Here is a 13,112-nt window from a genome sequence, read left to right on the forward strand (position 1 = left end):
AATTCTTCTAAAACAATGAGAGAGACTGATAAAGTCATACAGAAATGATCAGTTCAACTTATTTTTGGTAAATGTGGTTTTACAAGTTACTGAGTCATGGGTTATACTCAGTTTTTTAACAGATGGCTTTTGGCTACATTTTGCCTTAGTTTTTGATAAATAAATAATGATACCATGTGAAATGCTATGTTGTTGCTCAACTGAGGTTGTATTTAAATATTTTAAAGCCAGATGGTTTTCTTATTATGTATTTATACATAAGACCTTAGAATCGACAGAAGTTGTTTTTTCTTCTCACCACGGCCTACAGCCTTTCTGTGATGCATGGATATTAAGAAATGAAGTTCAAATAATAATAACTTCAAAAAAAATGTTACACTAAGTTAGGCTTTATGTAATTTCAGTTCATGGTCAAGGCAACTGCCGGAGTTGAAACCGAGCACCAGAACGGGGCTGAATTTTGTACGGTTGTCGTTATGGTTCAGAAACTGCTTCCTGGGTTTTCTTCCTAAGTTTTTATATTTTAAAGATTATCATGCATTTTATTTAATATTTGGAATCATATATGCATACATTTACTTTTAACCAAAATTGTTTAAGGAAAATAATAAAATAATGTATGCTGCCTTTACATTTAAGGGCAGCATTTACAGTTTTGTAGAGACAGGCTGCAGCTTTTCATGGTTTTCCCCCTGTAGTATATATCTCTTAAAGAAATATAAATGTGCATAAAATGTAAATTTTAAATAAAAGTCACTTCCAGTAACAAGTCATCAGCTTTCAGCTAAAAGAAATGGGGCATGTATAAAAGATCATGCGAGGGTGAGTTCCTCTTTGTTTTTTGCCTCATTTGTGTTATCGAAACGTCACAGGTCTGTGACATAATGTAGATTACAAAGGTACAAAGGCATGCTGACCACTGCATCCAGTGCACAGACTGTGTGAAATCAGTGTCCTACCTTCCTGCTCCTCTCCACATTTTATTTTATTGCCAACACTACAAATCTGTTTTATTTTTGTTATATCAGCTCTACATTTTTAAATACAAACACCTGCATTTTATGTCCAACAGATGTTATCAGTGATTTTATTTTTTCATGAAAAATCCCAAAACAAAACAAAGATTTTAGAGATATTAGAATGCATTTCTTCATTTCATATATAGGATTCTTGAAGTGAACACAATTTTAAAAACTCCTCTCTCTGTACATTCTGTGCAAGAAAAAGGTAAATGAATATAACTGTCAGCTGCTGCAGCCTTTGTCTGTTGCACTCTGTAGACTGCGTTCATTAAAAAGTACAAGGAACAAGGAAGTGGGTGGAGGAACACATTTCGCAAGTGTTAAGCATTTCTTCATCAACTTGGGTTTGGTGTTGCTGATGACTCATTTTGCTCTCAGTATGTTTTCTGTCTCAATCATGTGGACACAGCAGAGAAACTTTTATCTGGCAATAGGTGAGCTGCATTTGACATTTTTAGGTTGATCTGTCTTATTTTTCTATACTTACACAAAGGGTCAGCGTGACAAGCACTGTTACATTCAAAATGCCTTAAATTTAGAGTTAAATTTCCTTACACCAGATCTTTTCTTTAGTGTGTCTATATCAGAAACAAAACATGTTCATGTCTTGTTTCAGGTGTTTAATGAACCTTTGTTTTTTCTGCAGTCTCTTATCTCTTCATCTCATCTTCAGCTTCTGCAGGTCAGTCTTCTTTTGCGAAATTTGTTTCGGATTATAAGGTTTTGCATAAATATCACCACATGCAGAAAATGCTGAGCACTCTGTTGTCTTGTCTCTTTCTTTTGCTAGATTTTAACATCAGTTTAGTTGGGCCAGCTCGGTGCTATGGAAGAGTAGAAGTCTATAACAGCACCAGCAGGGGAAAACTCTGTGATGATTCCTGGGTCTTAAATGATGCTATAGTGGTCTGCAGAGAGTTGAAGTGTGGGAAGGCACTGGCAATCTCTCAGTCGGTCAGCTTTAATTCATCAAAAGAAGAAATGTGGCTTGCTGATGTAAACTGTTCGGGGCGAGAAACGTCTCTAATGCAGTGTCCTCATGGAAGATTTGGAGAAAATGGCTGTGAACGCAATAAGGGTGTGGTTGTTGTCTGTTCAGGTGATTTACATCTACATTTTAGAGCTAGGCCCATAGAGCTTTATAAGTCAATACACTTTGATGCAGGCATGCCACTTTGAGGTTAATAGGTGCAGTACAGGGGTGTAACACTTCCTACCTCAGAGCAGTTCCAAGATAAATTAGATTAATGATAAATGGTATTCATATAATTCCTGCAGTACAGTTGGCATTATAATAAGTAGACAAAGGAATGTGAGAATGCAAAATGATAATATGAGGTTAAGCATATTGCCTGTTTTGATCGTCACTGTAAACAAACACAAGAAGAAAAGTAAGAACAGTAAAGCTTCTGAACAGGAATATGAACCATCAACAAGTGACATGATGTGGCTGCAAAAATATCACTTATGCATTAATGCCTGTGAACCTTGTATATAAATATCTATTGTATATATCTGTATTTCTTGACATGCAAAGAGCATCTTATAGAGGAAGTCTTCATGACAGTTAGGATCAGCAGTTGAGTTGCTAAATTTAAAGTAACAAGTTGTGATTATGAATGACACTTCACAGTTGCCAACAGGTCTATTTTGATGATATTTAGTACAGTGTACAGTAATAGATTCCTAGACGACTGAAGTGAATGAATGCAAAATGTCTTACTTTAACACTGTAAAAGTGGTATGGACTGAATGCTACTTTGTTTTCCTATTTTTAATGTAGAGACCCTGCAGCAGCCCAACATCTCCCTGGCATCTCTTGATGAAGTACAGGTCTGGGGTCCTAATGCAGATGCAGAGATCACCAAGGGCCATAGCTTTGTCTTAACCTGCTTCATTAACTCAAGCATCAATCCAAGCCATTTTAGTCTGATCTTCTCCAACATCCCACACATCAAGCCATCTGTCAACAACTCAGCTTCCTTTAGTTTCCCTGTAGCTGAGTATAAACACCAGGGCAACTATAGCTGTGTGTATTACATAACTCTGGAATCAGAGAACTTAACTTCTACCGAGTCAGCACCGATTCATGTCGTCATCAAATGTAAGTACTGGACATAAATATCACCATTACTGTATGTCATCTTCAGTAATTTACAGGGTCACTTGATCCAGTGCAACAAGTTCAAATGTGTAATGGAAAATGATAACACAACCAGCAATTCAAAGTAATACTTCCAAAAGTCGTCATTCCTGTATTATGTAAACATTAAGGAAACACTTTTTAAGATGGATCAGCTTTTACATCAACACTGTACTCACCAGCCACTTCATTAGGTGTACTCGTTCAACTTCATGTGGCAGCAACTCGATGCAGAAGAATTTTATTTAACCCTTTAAATAAAGGGGAGATCGTGGCTGAAGAGTTGGCAGTTTGTCTTGTAATCAGAAGGTTGCCGGTTCGAACCCCGGCTCCAACAGTGTCGGTCGTTGTGTCCTTGGGCAAGACATTTCACCCGTTGCCTACTGGTGGTGGTCAGAGTGCCTGGTGGTGCCAGTGTCCGGCAGCCTCGCCTCTGTCAGTGCGCCCCAGGGCAGCTGTGGCTACAATGTAACTTGCCATCACCAGTGTGTGAATGGGTGGATGACTGAACGTGTAAAGCGCTTTGTAGTCCTTAGGGACCAAGTAAAGCGCTATATAAATACAGGCCATTTACCATTTAAGACCTACCATAGAACCAAGTCCGCCAGAGCTTATCTTTATATTTTTACATGCCGTAGTGCCATTTTTGGGAGCATTTCAAGTTGCTATACATCAATACAACCATTATAGCCCAAACTTTAATAATATGTATGCATTAAGTGCAAAATAACTACACAAATGGCAAAAAAGTGCCGTAAACTACAAAAAAAATTGAAAATCGTTTTTGGTTTTTTTACATCTAGTTAGAGAAATTTAAGAGGTTTATCCCTCAAAACTGTATATACAAAAACATTGCACAAAATAGTTTCCAACAACAGGAAATTTATTTTGAGTGTCTTCATGTTTTTGTTTTTGAGATACACCAATTTTTATATACTGCAGGAAAAAATGAAAATAAATATTATAATGCAAATTTGCAAAAAAAAACAAAACAGCATGTGCATCAAAATAAACTATTTCCAGCAGTGCAATTTGAGTTCTAAGCATCCCAGAAACTATACAGAAAAGCATAGAGTCAAACATGACTTTTAAAAAACCCCCACCAGTGTAGGCTTATAAGGCCCCGAAGGTAAAAAAACAAAAAAAACAAACAAACTACATTTTCTTGTTGCTGCAAGTGCTTTTTATGCAATTTTTGCAAAGCTTTATGTGGAAGGAAACTGTGACCTAGGACAAGCTGATGGCATAAGATGTAAGTACAACTCATCTGGTTTCATATGCAAATTTTTTTATTGCGCTAGCTTACGTGGTTGCAGTTCTACAGTGATTTTAAAAAAAAGTTACGCAAAACGGAGCGTTCCCGCTCCGACCGGTTTTAAAGGGTTAAGGGATTTTAAATGCTGGTGGTCCGAGTATTTCTGAATCTGTGGATGTACTGTGATTTTCCCTCACAACCATCTTTAGGGTTTACAGGGGATGATCAGAACATTTTTTCTGCTCTTGCTCTTGACGAAGGCGGTCGCACTTTTCTCCTCTCCTCCTCCTCCTCCTCTCCCTTAGCTTCCCTGCTTAGCCTCTTATGTCCTTGTCTAGTCTCGTGTTTTTTGTATTACTTTTCCCTGGAACACTCTCTCACAGTCTGTTCTCTAAAACCTAAAAGAGGAATTATGGATTGGATCAACTGGTCCCTAAATGCAATTGACACCCCATTCTCAATGAGAAGTTTGGGCTCGGGTGAGCCTGAGTGCTGAGGATATCTACCTATTCGGAACCATGGTAACAGGGTTCTGGCGGATCGGAGCTGGCTTGGCCCTGACTTATCGAAGAATTAAGAAAGCGGAACCGGCTGTTCAAACTCCCACAAGGCTGCCCGCTGGGATTGAAACGATGGGAGAGGAGTGAGTTTCTCAAAATGGGCTCATTGAGTGCAGCACGGATAAGATCTTGGAGAGGCTACGGCTGCTGTGACTGCAGACTGGATACATCTCGGAAGGGCTAGCTTGGAATAACATCTCTGGGCGCAAATTGGATGACATCTCGGGGAGGCACACTGCCGTGAGTTCTCAGAAATCGGCTCCTTGAGCACAAGAAATGACAACATCACAGAACGCAAGTATGGTGAAGCTCGCGGCTCTCCAACGTGAGATTGAGAGACCAGTGTTGGACTGTAGAACTGCTTTGAAATTCTCATGAGCCGTTTGCACTAAAGTAAAAACCACCATCACTTATGCGGAGACCCCTTTGGCGCCAGTTGCGGTCTCAAGGCTGGAGCTGAACAACAACACCCTGATAACGACTGTGTTTAGTCTGTTCCTTCCCATTCCATGCAAGGTCACCTGGGTTGGCTGGAAGACTGTTTACTTAGCCTAGCAGGGCGAAGGACACTGTCTCAGCTGAACTCTGGACATGCACACACATACATATACACTGATATGCACACACTCATCCCCCCTCCCGTTCCAAATGCCTTCGACGCTTGTTCCCTTCCGATGCTGACGGGGATCAAGGAGACCAGCGCACGCAGGCTCGGATGTACTGTCTAATTCGGCTGTCTCTCACCCTTTACCCACCCCTGTTGCTTGTCATGTGTTTCTTTGGTGCATTAAGAGTTTTTTCATGTGCAGAGGTGTTTTTTTTCTGTTCTCAAACTGATCTCCCTGTTGGAGCTCAGTCTGGGGGGAGTTGTTTTTTTCTCCTTATCTTTCCTCATGTGGTGCATTTTCCATTGTTATACCTCTCTGACCTGTCTTCCCCATGTGATGGTTTGTGTAATGTATGTATGGTCAGAGGGTAAGATGGCGCCGCCATTGCGTGCAATAGGTCGACAGCCTTATGAAATTTCCCCTTGTGGGACTAATAAAGGTATATCAATATCAATATCAATATCCAAAAAGGAGAAAATATCTACAAGCTGATTGGAAGGCAACACTAACTCAAATAAATTGTTCAGCCAAAGTCTGAAGATCAGCTCTGAAAGCACAAAACATCAGACCTTCCAGTAGATGAGCTACACCAGGTAAAGACTACACTAAGTTCCTCTACTGTCAGTTAAGAACAGAAAACTGAGGCTACATTTCACACAGGCTCACCAATATTAGACTACAGAAGACTGGTTGTTGTTCCCTGTTCTAATGAGTACTGATTTGTGCAACATTCAGATAGTAGTATCAGAAATTGGTGTAAACAGCACTCCACATCTAAACTCAGCAACTCAGTGTTACCTTGGGTCCCAGTGTTCCAACATCTGGAAGAACTGGAGATTGACGATGTACAACACAAACTCTACGGCAAGAGGGCGAGAAGTAATAATCATCAGTAATATCAGGTAAAGGGGGAGATATCATCCTTTTCACTCTCCTAGATTAGGTATTAAGCTCTAGGACCAACTGGTGCGATGAAGGCGTTGAATGCGAGAACAGCTGACCTGAAAGAGAAGATCGTGGTTGTACTGGGAACCTGGTCCATCTGTGCCCGACTACCAAAACTACAGAAAGTTTACTAGAAGATGTGAATGCAGCATTACAGACAATCCCTGCTGAGACCGTAACTGAAACCAACCAGCTGATCTACACCATGGCAACAGTAATCCTTTAGATGCTTGGCTACAAGATAAACAAACACAAGGAGCAGTACCCCTTCCTGCAGTTTCTTACATCACTCATGTTGCAAGACAAAAGTCATCTGTTATGATGTTAGAGCGCTTCAACAGACAGCATGCTAATGCCGCTCTGTTTCCACACTAAGTGCTGCTCGCAACTGATCTTGAAACGGTGAAAGCAGAGCTAGTGGCAACTTGTCTGGTATGCTAATCTTCCATCAGTCTCCCATCAAGAGAAAAAAATGCAAGTTGCTGGCCTCTTAGCTTGACAACTTCCAGCCATTTTTAACAGGACATGGAGATGCCCATGAGAATATCTACCCCATACATACTGTCACAGACAACAGATAACTCCATATACAAGATAACAGTAAAGTAAGGGATGGATGGATCAAGCCAAATTAAAAAAGAAAAAGAAAGAAAACCTGACCACAGCCTTACTGCTTCCATAAGAATTATGAAGATAAGTTACAGGATAAGCTGTTCATCAAATGCACTTTATTAACTGATCATCAGCTAGTCAGGTCTGTTTTAATACAATTCCACAATGTGTCTGGGAGTGTGGACTTTCCATCAACTGCCTCAACTGCAAAGAAACCCAAGTGTGAAATCAGGACCCACACACCATTTGATTGTCAGTCATAGCACTTTTATTCGGATCCACAATGTTTTCCACTGCTACAGCACCTTGTGTTCAACTGGGAAGCCAGCTTTCCAGCTCCCTCCCACACCACACACACCTCTCCTTCCCAACTCCAGACACTAAAAGGGGGGAGAGCTTATCAGTTAAAATCCCTCACACCTGTACTCTTCGACCTCCCGGTACTGCCCCTCCACTGCAGCAGAGTCAGAGACCGAACCTCTGCCACACCAAGAGCAACATCTCAGACTCTTCAGCTATATTGAACAGTATCATGTATGGCAAAAACTAAACACACCATATCAGCACAAACACTTTGCACTAACTTTTAAGCACAGATGTAAATGAGTTTGGTTTTGTTGTACTGTACCTGGGCACTCAGCAGTCATTGAGGCCACCATGAACTAATTGCTTCCATATTGTAATCCTTTATTTCTTAGTTCCTTGGCTGCTGCTGGTCTATTTAGTAGTTCCTCCTGCGATCCTGCTGCTACTGCTGGTCTTGACGGTGGTGTGTCTGGTAATCAGGAGACGACGAGCAAAACAACGTGAAGGCCATGTCCAGATGCAAAGTCTGTCCTTACCTGTGCAATGTATCAAATGAACAAATATGTCGGTGATATAGATGTGCATCAGTCAGTCAATCTTTTCTACTACTTATGTTTCAGTTACTGCCACAAATCGTTATGAAGATGAGGAGGAGGAGGAGGAGGAGAAGGAGGAGGAGGAAGAGGAGAGGGACTATGTGAATGTTCAACCAGTGGACAGAAACGACACACAAGAAGTGGATGAAAACAAAACTGATGATCATGATTATGAGAACATGGAGAATGAAGATAATTACATAGGATGCACACTGCTGTCTGTGAGTATAGAGGACAGAGCAGAGGAAGATACAGATGAAACCAGTGATGATGATAATTATGAGAACATGAAGGATGAAGATAATTACAAAGGATGCACACCACTGTCTGTGAGTATAGAGGACAGAACAGAGGAAGACACAGATGAAACCAGTGATGATGATAATTATGAGAACATGAAGGATGAAGATAATTACAAAGGATGCACACCACTGTCTGTGAGTATAGAGGACAGAGCAGAGGAAGACACAGACAAACCCAGTGATGATGATGATGATGATAATGAAAACGACTATGAAAATGTAACGGAGGAATATGCTGAACAAACTGTAGACATTTATGGAGAGGAGCAGAAATTTTATCAAATCTTTTAGGTTTCCAATGATTAGTATCAACCTGGGGAGCCAACATATGAGAACTACACAAGAAGAATACACACATCAACACTTTGAAGTCCTTTGATCTTCTCGGTGTGAACTTCTATTTCATAGTGTGACATGAATCTAATATCTAATAAAATCTAATGCAGTGTTTGTTAACTCAGCCAAGGCAGTTATGTTTATGTACGTGAGTCATTCTGTCTATATGTACAAAAAACTGTACAATAGCTTGAAAGGTTTTTAACAATTTTTGATTAAACCTTGTAGGGGTGTAGGACAGGGTCATGTTAACAATCCGTTAACATGACCCTTACATCCACCAAAGTCACCAAAGTCAACTCAGTTAGTTAAAACTGATATAAACCCATATACTACAACAAAGAAACTAGGATTTTTACACATGCGGTGTGAGCTGTCAACATATAGAAAATACCTAAAGTCCTACCTTAACTGCAACCACTCCTTCAAGGTCAATAGATTGAGCTGAAGGTACCACATATGATATATATGGATATATAAGTTCAGGATCTGTGCTAACAAAACCACGAAGGCAAGGCACCGAGGAGGTATCCTGATTAGATTACTCAGCCTCTTCACTTGGCTCCTTTCAATGTGAATGAGCAGAAGCTCTACTTTGAGCTTCCTCTGGATGTCTACTGTATTTACACTACCTGCAACACTGAACCAAACCACTACCCAGAGGAAACTCATTTCAACAGCTTACATCAGGGGTGCCCAATCCCGGTCCTCGAGAGCTACCGTCCTGCAGCTTTTAGATGCATCCTTGTTCCCACACACCTGAATCAAATGAATGGCTTGTTATCAGGCCTTTGCCAAACATGATGGCATGCTGAAGAGGTAATCAAACCATTTGATTCAGCTGTGTTGGAGTAGGGATGCATCTAAAAGCTGCAGGATAGTAGCTCTCGAGGACTGGGATTGGGCAGCCCTGGCTTACATCCACAACCTCATTTATTTGGACACTATGCTGAGCTTAGTCCTGCTGACATCCCACAAGTCTACCAGGACAGCTCATGCTTCACTTTCCCACCACTGTGAACCGGATCCCACCAGGCATTCTGTTTCTAGCACAGAATCAAGGCCTTGGATTTGGAGCTGATGACTCATCTTCACTGCCGGCCAAAAAATCAAATGTAGGTTGAATGTTGTCATTTTTATCGATGCCTACACAACATGCCATTTGCAAAAAGAAGTTGCCAGGATTGCCCCATGTCTCTGACACTATTTGTTATATTCAGTGTTGGGAAGGTTATTTTAAAATGTATTCCACTACAGATTACAGAATACATGCCCCAAAATGTATTTTGTAACATATTCTATTACGTTACTCAATGAGAGTAACGTATTCTGAATACTTTGGAATACTTAATATATTATCATGCTTTTTACAACTACATGGATGCACTATTGCCATGTGATTTATTACTATTACTGAAGGTTACTCGCCATACCAATACCTTATTATACAATGACTAACGTAGGGTGGACATTAGGTAAGATTGCACTTTTTGCAGCCATCTCGTATAGAAAACTATTCCGCGTGTATATAAAACAGGTCCGCGGCTCCGAATGGTAGTAAAGGGACCTCTGGCTAATACGTCGGGTTCCGTGTCGGGCCCGTAACTAGTTTTACTGTCTCTCGCTAGCAAAGAGAGGCGTTGAAAGGCTGCTTCAACTGAACTTATTGTTTCAGAGGAAAACATGAACACTGTGTACAGTCGAGTCTTAATAGCTTACTTACAACTGGGCTCGTCAGGCACTGTTTTTGGCTGCAGTGGTTATTATTATAGTTACTTGCTTCATACATGCTATGCATGTAACACACTGCCTATTGCCTTCATATTAAATAATTTTTTGAATAATACTTTTTAAATATATTTCTTCACATAATTATGCAAGTAGGGTTGGACATGGGCCGCGAGATTGAGACACAGGCATTAGAGCCTCTTAATGTGTGTTTTGTTTGAGTTTCCACCGGCGTGGAATTACCAAAAATAAAGAGGGCATAGCCTAGCATATGAGACTGGAAAAGACCGCTGTGTAATCCATTTATTTCAACAAAGTAACTGTATTCTGAATATCACCTTTTTAAATGGTAACTGTAATGGAATATATTACAATATCATTTGATATTGGAAAGCATCAGTAATTAATTAGAGATTATGTATCGGAATTTCAGGAGCAGGACCACGCCTCCAAACACGTTCCTTCCGGTTGTCATCTATATAGGTTCCCCCAGTTCTGCAAGCTGTTCATTCTCGTTTACGTGCCCCACCTTCCCTTCCTCCTTGTTCTCAATTCTTTAACTTCTTCATTTCTTTTTAGTGCATGGGTATCTGCCAGGCCCGGGAGCCATCAACAGTACCGTTCGAGGCCTTCCCCAAACCACAGCTCAATTCATGTCAAAGCATTCACATTTACCTACGAAAACGCTGTCAAACCTAAAATGCGGACGTGGGCCCAGCTAGTGAATGTATTCTTAATGTAGCAGTGATGGCCTGGCTTCTAATGGGTTTTGCCCCATAGATAATAGACCCTAGCTGCCATGGCTAGCCAGCCCCATGACCAACCTAACCTAGCTCCTTAAACTAGCCCCTAGCTAAGAAGAACTGTTTCATAAATTTCAAAGATGAACTAAGTAAATAAAACACATACATACATATATAAGAGCATCTGAGAAGGCTGACTGTATTGTAGCCAGGCTGACAAAGAGTCACAGCTCTGTTGAACCTTTATCTATTATTAATCTTAACTTGACAAACTTCATTACAAATAAAATTTCAACCATTCAAGATGGAAAAAGAGGAATTTATACTGCTTTTCTCATCTTTCTGAGGTAACATTAATAATTAGTTAGTCCATTCCATCAGCATATCTATTGGCCCCCAACTCTATAAGATTATTCAGTATTGCCTATATGGCTCATATTTGATCCAAGTGTTTTACCCAATTATAGCTTTTCTTCAAAAGTCTCTGTGCTTGTCTTGCTTGGCCTCGCAGTGGGTACCATACTGCATATGAAGATGCTACCTAGTTCTATTTATATACATACTAGTTATATTTATGTATTACACCAGACACACACACCATCTTGATTAAACTACGGCCATGTCTTAAAGACAAAGACCTTGAGCACCTGTGATTTTCTACTTTAATGACATGAAATATGGTGTCCAAACACATTTCACAGACCAGATGCTGATTCAGAGTAGCAATACCATGAATAATGTGACAAAACCTTGGGTTGAGTTTTGACCAGGATGTAGACCTGCATTCTTTCATCTACATTGTATTACCATCAATAACCCTGTAACACCAAGTGTGTCATATTTGATAAATGATATTTGAGGCATCATCAGTGTGATGCTATTTTTCTTGACAAAGTTGATGCATATATCAGTCACATGTAGTTCTTTCTGGAATCTTTGGTTTTTAGTCAGTTGTTCATTAGTTAGACTGTAATGTTAGTCACACTTTGCTTCGTGATACTTTTGTACTGTGACAGCTGTAGTTTCAAAATATATGCAACACTAACACTGCAACCTTTGATCAAAATAGTTTCATATATTTTTGTTTTCATCTTGCTGTCTCTTGTCAGAAAACATAAAAGCGGTGAGAAACTAAGTGTGAAATGCTTAGTTCCTCTTTATTTCATCTGCAGTACGCCCAACAATGGAAATTCTTCTGAGCTTGGTGTGGACTTCTACTTCTCTGTGAAACTGATAAGCTGTGTTGAAGGTCATAATTGATGAGAGCTGTGACCCAGATATCAAACAGCATCTTTTTGCATCAAGTCAGCTACATTATCACAGTTTAAAAAATGTTTTATTACACACACACACACACATATATATATATGTATGTGTATATACACATATGTATGTGTATATACACATATGTATATACACATATGTATATACACATATGTATGTGTATATACACATATGTATATACACATATGTATATGTATATACACATACACACACACACACATATATGTGTATATGTATGTGTATATGTATGTATATACACATATGTATATACACATATGTATATGTATATACACATACACACACACACACATATATGTGTATATGTATGTATATGTATGTATATATATATATATATATATATATATATATATATATATATATATATATATATATATATGTATATATATATATGTATATATATATATATATATATATATGTATGTATATGTATATATATATATATATATATATATATATAAAAACACCCAGCACGCCCCTGCGGGCGGTTTATCCTTTAAGCTCGGGTCCTCTACCAGAGGCCTGGGAGCTTGAGGGTCCTGCGCAGTATCTTAGCTGTTCCCAGGACTGCGCTCTTCTGGACAGAGATCTCCGATGTTGTTCCCGGGATCTGCTGGAGCCACTCGCCTAGCTTGGGAGTCACCGCACCTAGTG

General features: G+C 39.7%; 1 protein-coding gene across 1 annotated transcript; it reads left to right on the plus strand.

The window, feature by feature from the left end:
* Positions 1-1,384: 1,384 nt before the first annotated feature.
* LOC146670887 (uncharacterized) lies at positions 1,385-8,784 on the plus strand. The gene is made up of 6 exons (XM_085403009.1): positions 1,385-1,456; positions 1,669-1,704; positions 1,813-2,121; positions 2,806-3,126; positions 7,844-7,975; positions 8,072-8,784. The coding sequence occupies exons 1-6, from the start codon at positions 1,402-1,404 to the stop codon at positions 8,638-8,640; spliced, it is 1,422 nt and encodes a 473-aa protein (XP_085259135.1). The 5' UTR covers positions 1,385-1,401; the 3' UTR covers positions 8,641-8,784.
* Positions 8,785-13,112: the final 4,328 nt, after the last annotated feature.

Source organism: Rhamphochromis longiceps, linkage group LG4 (genome assembly GCF_057381845.1).
Source record: "Rhamphochromis longiceps isolate RC_006_pf linkage group LG4, R_longiceps_female_GT1.1, whole genome shotgun sequence".
Classification (NCBI taxonomy): domain Eukaryota; kingdom Metazoa; phylum Chordata; class Actinopteri; order Cichliformes; family Cichlidae; genus Rhamphochromis; species Rhamphochromis longiceps.

What these genes read in the sequence shown, in the direction of transcription:
- LOC146670887 (XM_085403009.1), top strand. Translation starts at nt 1,402, where the DNA reads ATGTTTTCTGTCTCAATCATGTGGACACAGCAGAGAAACTTTTATCTG. An exon ending in CTCATCTTCAGCTTCTGCAG is followed by an intron (nt 1,705 to 1,812) that starts GTCAGTCTTCTT and finishes TTCTTTTGCTAG; the next exon opens with ATTTTAACATCAGTTTAGTT. An exon ending in AGGCCATGTCCAGATGCAAA is followed by an intron (nt 7,976 to 8,071) that starts GTCTGTCCTTAC and finishes CTTATGTTTCAG; the next exon opens with TTACTGCCACAAATCGTTAT.